At 50.2% G+C, this 12154-nt stretch overlaps 3 protein-coding genes across 3 annotated transcripts; 2 read left to right on the top strand and 1 right to left on the bottom strand.

Annotated features, from left to right (window-relative positions):
- Window positions 1–768: 768 nt before the first annotated feature.
- On the top strand, window positions 769–3016 carry A1O9_06973 (uncharacterized protein; the record flags this gene model as incomplete). Its single annotated transcript, XM_013403919.1, has 5 exons — window positions 769–892; window positions 1044–1834; window positions 1881–2005; window positions 2055–2378; window positions 2428–3016. The coding sequence occupies 5 exons, from the start codon at window positions 769–771 to the stop codon at window positions 3014–3016; spliced, it is 1953 nt and encodes a 650-aa protein (XP_013259373.1).
- A 1887-nt stretch (window positions 3017–4903) lies between these two features.
- Window positions 4904–6388, top strand: A1O9_06972 (uncharacterized protein; the record flags this gene model as incomplete). Its single annotated transcript, XM_013403918.1, has 2 exons — window positions 4904–5472; window positions 5593–6388. 2 exons carry the CDS (start codon window positions 4904–4906, stop codon window positions 6386–6388), a joined length of 1365 nt encoding a protein of 454 aa, XP_013259372.1.
- A 3526-nt stretch (window positions 6389–9914) lies between these two features.
- A1O9_06971 (uncharacterized protein) lies at window positions 9915–12102 on the bottom strand (the record flags this gene model as incomplete). The annotated part of the gene is made up of 5 exons (XM_013403917.1): window positions 9915–10016; window positions 10080–10153; window positions 10229–10386; window positions 10515–10911; window positions 10962–12102. The coding sequence occupies 5 exons, from the start codon at window positions 12100–12102 to the stop codon at window positions 9915–9917; spliced, it is 1872 nt and encodes a 623-aa protein (XP_013259371.1).
- Between the last annotated feature and the right edge of the window lie 52 nt (window positions 12103–12154).

Here is a 12154-nt window from a genome sequence, read left to right as displayed (position 1 = left end):
TCCTTAGTCATTGCAACACTTTCATCTGGCTCGGACATGCCTATCATACCATTGCTGACGCACACGACAAACTGCTCCTGAAAAGACATTGAAGACCTTTTCTATGTGTACGTTTTGTGGTTTGTGGGCGTCGACCGCTCCCTTTCGGGTCTTGGCAATGACATCATACCCCGATCGCTCATTGCCACCCCAGATTGGATTATGACGGAGCCCTGTGCCTTGACGGCGCCTTGGTCTGGGTGAAGGCAACTCTTTCAAGAGAGTGCTTGAGGAGACCGCCTATCTCACATACGCTCAACACAGTGACTCACGACGGCGGCTTCAGAAATTCCCCTTTGATATGGACCAGGCAGTCGGCTCCGGGCGGGTTCAAAAGGCGCCTCGTTGGAATTCGTGTGATAAACAATCAACCGCTAGACATCAGCTTCTCCCTTTTCTCAACCACTAGATACCAACAGCGAGGCCTCCATCCTAGGCTGCACACCTTTACTTTCAGCTTTACAGTGGGTTTCGGGCCGTCTGGATTTTAAACGCATGTTGCAGATCCCCAACTCGGATAAATTTCTAGTACAAGCTAGAGGGAGACAGCCTTCTATGGATATCGCTAACTACCTATTATGTAGCCTGCCCAACCTTATCCACTCCTCGTCTAGACTCGATCGAGTACTTTTCGCGAACCTTCAAATATTACCTCAACTGGTCCTATACGCAACAGGCATCACTCGCGGATTCATACGTATGCAGAACTCTGGTAAATAGTTATTGCAGATGGCTCTTGTATTTGTTGAAATGGTTGGCTACTTCGCAATCAGGCCTCCTGGCCACGGAGTCAAGCTCACCAAGCTCATTCCAAGCATTACGGCTGCACTCGCTGGATGGACGAGATATAAAGGTACGAGGTGAGTCGTCTTGTGAGCATGGTCTCTTTGCTATGTGCAAAATCTCTCTCTGGACCCCTCCTTCAAGATGCGTCTGCTACTCTGGACAGCAAGTATGTAGACATACAGCCCTCCAGGTTTGAAGCGACCACTGACATTGAACAGTCTTGGTCTGTGGGATACAAGCAGCCAATTCCATACCTGATACTTATGCTCCACGCTATGTTGATTGTCCAAATGGAATGGAACTCGCTCGAAAAGCGCCCGGCCTGTCGAGCACCGAGGCAACTTGGGTTCGTGGCCGGAAAGCTGTTGCTGCCGACGCGTTCAGTGCTTATCTCCAGCGCTTGAACTTATCCAACTTCGACGCGAGGAACTACACAGCGTGGATATTTAAAGATCCTGCCCACAACATGCCAACGTTAGGGTTTGCAAATAGTGGTGGTGGCTTCCGTGCTGCATCCACCGGCATAGGTGGCTTGAGGGCTTTCGATAACCAGCTGCCGGCTGCAGTACATGCAAAAACGGGTGGATTACTCCAAAGCCTTACCTATTTCGCTGGCCTTTCCGGAGGCTCATGGCCGCCTAGCTCCTATGCATTTCACAATTACCCTGCCATTGACGATCTAGTCAAGACCTGGCACGTGGAAATTGCACATTTCTCTGCCACCAATGATAGCGAGTACGCTGCCACGTCGCAGACATACTTCGAGCAGATCTATTCCAAGGCAGAGGCAGGATTCAATGTCTCTGTTGCTGATTACCTGGGCAGAGGTTTCGGCTACCAATTCCTCCCAGGTGAAAATGGTGGTCTAAATCTGACATGGTCTTCCATCACCGAGCTCAGCAAGTTCAAGAACTTTTCTGGACCCATGCCTATCTTGCAGACTAGCTCCCTCAATCAGTCTTCTTTTGTGGAAGAAGGTCTCTACGCTCCACTGGAAAATGCCACTATCGTATGTTTGGCGCTCGTCAGGGCACGACCTCGCTGACAGCCTCTAGTATGAATGGAACCCTTTTGAGTTTGGATCTTGGGATGTCGGTTTCACGCCCACCAAATACGTGGGTTCAGTGCCAAATGCCAATGGTAAAGCAGAAAGATGCGTGGAGAATCTGGATTCAGCTGGGTGGGTAACCTGCTCCAATTACTGCAAAAGCCTGTCTAACGACTCGTAGCTTTGTGATGGGTTCTGCTGCAGCCGCTTGGAACTACTGGTGGATCGGAATTGCTTCGAATAACTCTCTTGGACAGTTTTCCAAGCGCAGTGATTCCGGAACGACCCTTGAAAAGCGACAATCTGGTGAAAGCCTCGAAACGTTGGAGGCGCTCGACCACGCTTTCAATCAAACCTTCAATCTAAGTCTATCACAGATTGCCAATCCTTCTGTGCCTAACCCCTTCGGCGGCCACGACAATATCACCCTTGCGGATGGGTCGGAAGCAGGCCAGTCAGTCCCGTTCTGGTCGCTCATTCAACCAGCACGTAAAGTTGATTTCATGTAAGAGCAGCGAAATCTTTGGCAATGCTCAGAACTGACCACGTAACAGTATTGCATGGGACGACGATGGGGGAGAAACTCGACCTAATTACTGGAACAATGGCACCAATGTCTGGAATACTTACAATCTTGCTAAAGCGGCAGGCCTTCCGTTCCCTAAGGTACCCCCTCCAGAGACGTTTCTCGCGCGCAATTACACACTCAAGCCAGTCCTTTTTGGCTGCAACAGCAGCTTGACCACCACCGGGGACTCGAGGTCACCGATCGTCCTCTACCTCACCAACGCGCCCTACAGCTATTACAGTAATTTCAGCTGGCAAACGCCGAACATGACATGGACCGAATTTCATGGCGTTATGGTGAACAGCTTCGACTTTGTCACTCAAGGTAACGGTACACTGGATTCTGAATGGGCGCAGTGTATAGGGTGCGCGGCAATTGATAGGAGTCTGGAGAAGATGGGTGTCGAGAGGACCAAGCAATGCGAAAGCTGCTTCGCCAACCACTGCTGGGATGGGACTACATCTGAGCTGCCCAAGGGGTTTGTTTTAGATCCAAGCTTGCAGCTGAATCCGTCCCTGGGGTTTGTTGAGTGGAATAAGACACAGCCTTTCTCTGGTGGAGGAATAACTGGATGATCGGAGTTAGATCCGTTTAAAGGTCGTTTTCAGCCATAGGAGGCGAGCTGATGGCCAGCAGCCTGATACATAATAGCCTCATCTGAAACAAGGAAGCTAGGGCTGTGCCGCCGTGATGGTGGCTGCTTCAATCTGTCAGATTAAGTATTATTTATCTGGAAGCCACTTCAGTGCAATGGAAGGCGATTGCATTTTTGGTCATTGACAACTCCGAGAAACTTCCCATCACGGAATTATCAAAAGCTTGAATTCATCACTGTACCTAGTCTGAGATTGGTACACAATCCGAGCATTGTGCCCTGATGACGTAGGAAGTATCCCACGCGGTTTGCATATTAGAAGGTTGACTGTTTCATGTCATCAGGCATATCAGAGGAGTATTCACCAGCCGAAGACAATGACTGTTTGAGAGGCGCAACGTGAGGGTGAAAGCCGTGAGAGGCTACGAGAACCGGCAGTTACCTCTGTCATTATTGTTGAATGCTGTAGGAATGCGAACAGTCTTTGTGTAACTTTTGTGCCACAAAGATTTGACGAAGACCATCGTCAAACGGGCTTGCATATAAATGCATGTTTATTGGCAACCCGCGTAACTTAGAAAATTGAAACTACGAATCTTCCTTGTAAAAGAAATCCTGTACACCATGTTCCAAGCATATTCAAGTCCAGGGGATGGACAAATTACGGTTAATACCAAACCGACGCAGCCCCCCGCGTCAAAGGTCAACATAGAGCTTAGATTCCAATCTGAGTATTGTTCTGTTTCCGGAGGCCCATTGTGCTTCTTGCAAGCTACAGTCAAAACCATCGGTAGCCACAAGGTCATCCTGAACCGCGCACGCCCAATCATCGAATTTCTTGAAGCCAAAGACGACAATGAGCCTAGCGGGCTGCCACTACTTTCAGTCTTTGACGCTGCCGATAGCACAAAAGAACCAATCTTTTCCTATCAGTTGGATCTTTGCTATCAGACCGACAGGGAAATTCACCTGCAGAGCTCAGAGAAGGGTGTAAAGCCATGTGATTTCATCCTGTTGTCAGAACAAGGCTATACCTTCACTCATTGCATCAACCAACCATGGAGTTTCATCAGCACATATCATCAGATGTCTAAGATCTTCACCAATCGAAATTACAAGTTGGAGATTGGCCGGCATAGCCCAATACACCATGAGAGTGTCTGGTATCCCAAGGTTCAAACCACCGAAGTCAAGCCTGTGCACTTGGAACTGGATCCATTGTCACAAGCCAGCATCCGACTAATTAAGTGAGAGTGACGGAAACTGGTAGTTGAGGAAAACTGCCATGCATCATATTCACAACGGCCCAAGAGGCTCGATCTTGATCTACAAGAACAGCTCACGCGTGGTTCTTGCTTCTCAAGGGTGCTGATAGACGGAACTAGCGAAATACAATCAACAACGACAGCTATGCCTCTGAGCTTGAAGGCATCATATGCAAAAACACATCCCTCTTTCCAGTTTTGGACTGAATACTATCCGACCTGGTCCATGAAATTGTTTGTGATGATCTCTGTTGGAGGCGCTGATCTCTGTTGGAGGCGCTGATCTCTCGTTGGCTGGAATGAAGGCATGTCCACTAACTAGGCAGCTGCGGCCGCCCCGCCAACCCCTGCCAAGTGACAGCCTTGTCGATATTTGCTGGAATTTCCTGGTGTCAGTGAACAGCCAGACGTTCACTCCATAGGGCTTTCACTTGACTGCGTCAAAAGCTGTATTAAACAGCGGATCAGAAAACACACAGTCTTTCGCCTAGCGTCAGAAGTCGCGACCCTCGGAACAGGAACAACTATCTGCCGCACTCTTCGAGGCAGCGCCGTCTCGTCACTGCATGACCGCTGCCCAGCATGGATTCACGATCACAAAGATGGACTCAGCAAACAATAAATTTGAGACTCTTTCTTATCCAAACATCATCCCACAAACCTTTCTGTTCAATCTCAAACCCAGGCACGAGCCCAAGCAAGAGCCATCAGGATTCGGAACGCCGCCTCTCCGAGTCAGAGTCTGCGCCCAGCGGATAGAGTCACTGCGCAATCAACTCAGATTCCCACACGCGATTGCCGACTCAACACTCAGATGGCATCTCAACTATAACAACTGGGAGTTGAACTGTGCAGCCCAATCATTCTGGGAATCAGAAGAAGCAACACAAGCAGAGGCCCCAACTCAAAGACCCGCAAGAACTGTCGAGCAGGGGAGAATCTTCCGGATTGTCGACGGAGCTGATCTCATGGAAACTACACAGCGCTCTAGGACGCAGTTAATCCACAACCAACCACTGAGAGCAGCAGGACAGCCTCCGCGCCACGTCCCTCCCCACGCTGAGTCCATGTCCAAGGCCGAAACAGGAATTCCGCTCCACGACAGAGAGTGGATCCTGGAGTCTCTACAAGGAGATCTTATGGGGATCATCGCTGCGCAGGTCGGTACAGAGTATAACCGCCAATATCTTCAGGACAGTATGGAGCGCACTGGGGCAAGAAACAGACTTCGTCCAAGAGGTCAGATAGAAAAAGACGAATGACTTGCCCTGTTCGTGTCAATCACATCCAGCAACAATTTGTGGTTATGCCCCAAGTTTCTGGTTCGACATCATTATGACCTCGTCATTGCCGTCGAAGAATGGATGAAAACCGGTGGCATACCTCTTGTGCCCGCGCCATTGCGAAGACGGAGCCGCAAGTCTATCTTCAGATACAGCGGTGTGCATCCTACCAATGTCAAAAACCCACAGCGGGCTATCAATGGAGCCTTCAAGACATTCTCCACGGATCCACAACCTGGAGCACTGTCACAAGAGGATCGAGTGGCCGTGCGCAGACATTCTCAGCGACAACTGCAGCGACGCATGCAAAATCCCGCTATCCTCCGCGCAAGTGGTTTCCAGGACTACTTCAAAGGCGCTCGTCGTGGTTATCTGCTCAATAATCGAGGTTTGAAGAACACACCCGCCTACGTCGCCAGCTCAGACGCGTCCAAGCTGTGGCTTGAGTTCGTACGCGACGACGGTGCTCTTAATGCTCAGCGCTTCCCCAGCAAGTTCTGGATCCCAACAGGACGTGGCAAGAAACAAGCTGCCCCTTTCCGCTGGCACGATAGCCATGAGCCGGCGCAACTGCACGTCGAATTCGACCGGTTCAAGTCTGCACACATCACGCGTCTCAACAAGTGGCGAGCTCACCGACAAGCAAGCATCACTTCCGCAGGCAAGAAGCCCAACCCACTGCCATTCAACAAGTTCGAGCTCGAATGGCTCACCGCGCAAGATGCCATGAACATCGAAGAGCAGTTCTATCACGAGGCTGGCCAGGATGCGCAGGACAGCGGGATCAAGAACCAAGGCAAATGAGATCGAGCAATGCGGAAGTTCTCAGACTTCAAGAAATATCCAATCTGCCTTCCAAGCACCGCGCTGACTGACCTCACTGAGCGCTTGAACCAGAAGTTTGTGGGCCAGCGATATTACTCCAAGACGATATTTCGAGACAGCGGTCAGTTGCGGGATGTCCCGACCACAATCGTCAAGGATATGAAGATGGTCAGCTTTGTTCCTCGCCCGAAGCACACACAACAAGTCATCGCGCAGCAGCGTCGCCGTATCAAGACGACCGCGGAGCACTTCCTCATCTCGATCAATTCGCAGAAGTAGGCGCACAAGAACAGGTACTGCGCCGAACTGACCAGTGAAGAGGATTCGGACTGTAAGGAGTGAGGCTTGGATTGAGGTTGGATTGAAATTGGTCAAAGTGATAGAACGGACCTGCGTCGACGTGAAATGAGTAATTTATTGTTTGAGAGAAGAGACTACAGAATGAAGACTTCTCAGAATATTATCTTCTTAGAGACAAGAAGCTCGGAGGATTTTTCAAGTGTGTGCCTATCAAGAGAAGATTGAGAATAGCTGAAGCTCCAACACACAAAGATTGATGGCTGTGTGGAAATATAGATTCCATAGACTAAATTTGGAGGAGGATAGCATATTCACACATAAAAGTAGCATGAGGGTCATTCTAGAAGCGCCCAAAAATACACATAGTCATAACCCTAATATTTGGTTCTAGCTTGATCAGCTCTCTGCCCTGATTTTGCCCAAGGAAAGAACAATAGGTTTTGTTCCGTAGATCATGTACTGGCCTAGACTTTAGGGCTACGCGGAGGTCCGGCCGTACAGATGTCGCTCTTGGAAGGGACCCTGACTGTAGATGTACCGTTGTTTCTGGCGACTAGGCTGTGGTTTGGCTGTGGCTGCGCATTCTACTTCCTCTCCTGGTCTTTCTGCGGGAGGCAGGAAGGGAACCGGGGTCGTTGAAGTCGGCATTTGGAAAGGATGGCTTATTCCCATTGATCCTGAGAGGCTGGAGCATAGTTTCAGGACTTCGGCTCTTCCATCATTCGTTGCGCTTTGCTCCTGCTGTGGGATTGGTGGAGAGGCAGCACGTACCGATCCCCGAGGACCTTCTTTGCATTTTCTGGGTCTTATGATGTGTTGATGTAGCGTCGAGGCGGTTGTTTTGTGGAACAAGATTTTGTCACAGGGCTATGGCACTTCACTTTCACGCGTGACCTCTTTGTGGTGATTAGGGGAGATAGCCTCAGGTTGCCGTGTCAAGAGGGGCTCTATCTTGTCCGGAATCGCCGGCGTGTCAGCTTTTGCTTCATCCAGACATGCTTGGGCCGGCAGTCGTCCGCCATTAGAGACCCTAGTCGGAATCCGAGCTCGAGCTCGAGCTCGAGCTCGGGAATGTCCCGCCACGGTCTGGAGCGCTTATTTGACCACGATACACATTCAGCGCCGCCATTGCGACGCAGACCATCTCGTCGAGGCCGTTCTGGTTCTTCATCGATAGGGCGTCGATCTCGATCTTTCCAGAGTAGTAGTCGGTCATGACGACGCTGCAGATTCCGTAATAGGCATCGGTAGCGTCGTAGCATCTCATGACCCACCCGCTGTCCTTGTGGGAACCGAGGAATTTCCATTCCAGTGAATGGCCGTCTCGCGTCTCGACGTCGGATTCCCATTGTTGGTCTTCCACGAAGGGCCAGAGGTCCCATTTCAGCCATGAGAAGCTGAGCTCCGCGTAGCGCTCGTGCAGTTTGAACTTGCATACGCTCTTGGGCTTCTTGCTTTGCCCGTCGTGATATTGAACCTTCATCTTGGTGGACCTGAATGTGCCGTCCTTGGTTACCTTCACCGTGTACAGTGGCTGGACTTTCGACGCGCCCGGTGCAAGCAGGAAATCCTTCTTGTCTCCCTTGTCCAGAATGGTCAGGGTTATCGTGTTGGTACCGGGGGAGCACAAATGAGCGAAGGGACCATGCCCACTAGATGCTACTGGCACGGCTCTTGCTTGGCCGGGCTGTGGACTAGGTGGTGGGAGTGGATTCTGTTGGACAACCTGTGGAGGAGCAGCGGGCGGCGGTTGCTGATAATATGTTGAGGAAGCACCAGGATTTGTATATGCATAGCCGCCTGGTCCAGGTGGCTGTTGATACGGTTGCGGAGCAGGACTATGAGGAGCATGTCCTGGCGGCGGGCCATAGTTCTGCAGATATGGCTGTTGATAAGGCTGCTGGGGTTGGTGATATTGGGACGAAGAAGGGTCGTATTGGTTTTGCATTTTGACAACTGAGGGATGGGGAAACTTTAAGTGCGAGTCTTCTGTTTATCATGAAAAAAATTGCTGCCTATAGTTTGAAGTAGAGTGCACATCAGCGCGGACTTTCGTGTTTAATAGATTTCGCCTGTGGTACAAAAGCTCGGGGACCCGAGGTAGTTTGACTGCTTCTCAGCTTGACCACGGTGAATTTCCGTGGCCGCCGTCCACCCAGACATTTTGATACCTCGTATTAGATGGATCGGCCATGCTGAGGGAGCTTTTGCAAAGGACGGCCTGATGGATCCAACAGGGTTAGCTACCATGAAAACCCTGCTCTCAATTTTGGTCATAATCTCAAACATCCATTCGCCAAACGAGCCCAGGTGGACTAGTGATCGTGTGTGATTTGTTGCTGACTTAGACGCGCTGGCATAATGGATCCAAATTCCTCCGTACCAAGGCTAGGATTTGGCAGAAGGATTTAATCAGCTGGGACTTTGATGTTCAGCTTTTGCAGCCACATCCGGCCTCCAAGAGTTAAAGACTGACAGAGCTGCAGCAACCTGGTGTCTGGACTGGGCCTTGCAGGTTGCGAAGCGTAAACGAGATGAGTGGTCTTATGAATATGCTTTCAATTGCTGTAGTTGACTGACAGTGAGGACGAGGCAAGACTCGCCGAACTGACAGCTATGATTATGAAGGTGAGGCGGCTGGTCTTGGTGGATAGGCCGAGATCCTACAGAACGAATACGAATCGGATATGTAGTTACATAATTGAGACAAGTCCCAAATCAACTAGAAAGTGGGGGTGGGAAGGTCTCACTGTCGTCCCGTTGTCCCCTCCATTCAGAGGGTCCCTGGGGTGCGCAGGGGGCGAGGGGCGGGGGGGGCGAATGGCTGAGATTAGGGACTTAGGTTTGCTAACCAGGGTGTCAGTTCTGTCAGCATTCCAACCCAACGCCTTACCTCTTAGTAATTACTATACTTTCTTAAGATTCACATCGGATGTCCTAGCACAATGTCATGAAGAACCCAGAACTACTCCAAAGACAGTGGTTGGGATAAGAGCTATATCAGACTGAGTCTAATCAAAAGGTCTAATCATTATCTCGTTACATGGGGAGGGATTCAAAACTGCTGCGGGATAGGCGAACCGCCGTCCGATCAGATTAAGTCGTCCTTATCTCGTCGTTGTCCTTACGGTCCAGTATTAACAGCCAAAAGCTGTAGGTCAGTAAACAGCAAGACAGTGTTCAGGCTATTTTTTTAGTCCAAGGATTAATCGGCGCTGGCAGATGGATCCTCCTTATCAAGCCGACGGCTGCCCTCTAACGGGAATCGTGAAAAAAGCAACACTCCAAAACCAATCAACGCCACAGCCTTGGGGCGAGAAGTCAGCTTATGCCACCTAAGATGGATATACTCTGGCCTTAGGACACTCACAGCGTTACATGTAAACACCAGCTCTGTCCTTCCAATGCCTGCAAATGCTGCAAATATAACACCAAACACCAACGCTGCAGTTTTGACGTAGTTGTCAGCAGACATCCCCAGACGGGCCTCTAGTCATGGAATTGGACGAGCACACTCACTGGTCGACATCCTAGCTAGATTTTCAACCAGACTTAGCCCAGCTAGAGCGTCTGTTCGGTCTGCGGTATTGTCGGAACTGCCAACCATCTGAAGGATTGTTCCTTTCGAGGCAGAAGCAGTCCCTGCAGAAAAAGGTAAGACTGCAGCAACAAGATACCTAATAAGATTATGATGTCAGCAATGGCCTGACCTTGCTAGGCCATTCATAGCACCCATAGCCGTGCTCCTTTGATCTATAGCCTCTTTCCGTCTGTGATGACAAGGCTCGGGATATTCGATACTTACATTTGCCAGCCTTGTTGCACAAATGAGCACAGTAGTGTAAGCATTCCATCAGCAAGCAATGAGTACCTGGTATAGGTAAGGTCGAAATGAAATGTTTGCTCTTTTTTCGAGGCTCTGTCTTTGTCACTATCGGTCTCTTCTCGGCTTGTTTGTGCTCTTTCAGAGGACAGCAATGGATCTCGTTCAGTGGAACCTGACTGATCTGGATCTTTGGCAGGCTGACTGTCCTCTCGGCTTGTGGTGGTATAGCTCCTTCCGAGGGCGATCAACTTCGGAAATGCAAAGGTCAAGAAGAGACCCCGTAGCATCGAATACATGAAAATGAGAACGCCGTTTTGTCTAGTACCAAATCCGAAGACATCGGTGGAAAAAAGTTGCAGAAGTGTTGCTAAATATCCTATTGCAAAGGATCAGAATACTGGTGCTGCATTGAGGGGCTGTGCTTACCTGTTGCTAAAATTCCGAGATAGACTCCACAAGCAAGAAGGCAAGCCCCATACTCTGTCCGAATAACCCCATCTTTCCCAATAAACTTTCGGGGCGTAAAAACAGTCAAAGGCTTGAAGAACCTGGTGAACAATGTTGATCTCTGATCAGAGCTGACGAGTCCCGTCTGAGAGATTTTGCCTTCCGCAGGTGGAACATAGGGCAGAGCGAAAACTACAAAGACGCAAGAACTCAAGAAGAGGATGAAAGTTAGGCGGAAGGGAGCTTTAATGCCAAAGTCTTCAGCCAAAAACCCACCCAGCAGAAAGCCGGAGGCAGCTCCAAACATCATACTCCCATTGAGCCTGCCTAGAGCTGCAGTACGCCCTTCGTGCTCGACAACTTCGGTGATGAAAGTGTTTAGGACGAGCAGATAGCCACTGGGGCCGCCAACGATGCTGACGATTTGTGACCATTGAATGACGTTGATGCCTGCACTGCCCCAGACTTCCACGCCAACATTCTGTATCAGTAATCGCACGGCGGGAAAGAATATCTGGATGAGTAGTGTTGCCTTGAGGCCGATGCGTTTGATCAGGCTACTGGTGAGGAAGAGGTTGATGATTCCAAAGACCGTCGTACTAGCGCCAAGAAGAGATATTGACAAGGCGGTAGAGGTCTCGATCTCATGTTTCGAGCATCGGTCAACCTGGCTTCCTCTGTACAGCAGAGGATAGGATGCCTCGGGTGAAAGGACGTACGAGAGCAGGGACCCTGATGTTGTGGTTGGTGGTCCTACAAGTAGTGCTCGTTCTGGATAAGAATGATCCTTATAATAGGCATCACACGTCATCAAGCGAAAGACATAGACCAAGGGCACTTGCGTAACCCCGAAGCTCAAACTGGTGAGAAATGCGCAGAGGAACACCAGATAGCGAGTTGACCACTTCCACGTGATAGCATCAAGTTGAGCGGTGTCGGGACTCGACTCTGAACTCGAGTCTTCCACCACAACCTCTTGGATAGCCACACTCTCGGCAAAATCGAATTCTTGCGATCTTGTGCGACTCAGCGAAAGAGATGCTGTATCCTCTGAATGGGGATGTGATGGATGCTGTTGATCGGTCGACGAACGCCGATTGTCGGGCCTGGGAGGGGTCATCATTGGCAAGGGCACAAGAGCATGATTTATGGAGCCTGGCGAGCTTCTTGGA

The sequence above is a fragment of the Exophiala aquamarina genome (genome assembly GCF_000709125.1).
Source record: "Exophiala aquamarina CBS 119918 chromosome Unknown aczIA-supercont1.5, whole genome shotgun sequence".
Classification (NCBI taxonomy): Eukaryota; Fungi; Ascomycota; class Eurotiomycetes; order Chaetothyriales; family Herpotrichiellaceae; genus Exophiala; species Exophiala aquamarina.
The sequence above is the reverse complement of the archived record's forward strand: the minus strand, read 5'-3'. Positions and strand labels throughout refer to the sequence as shown.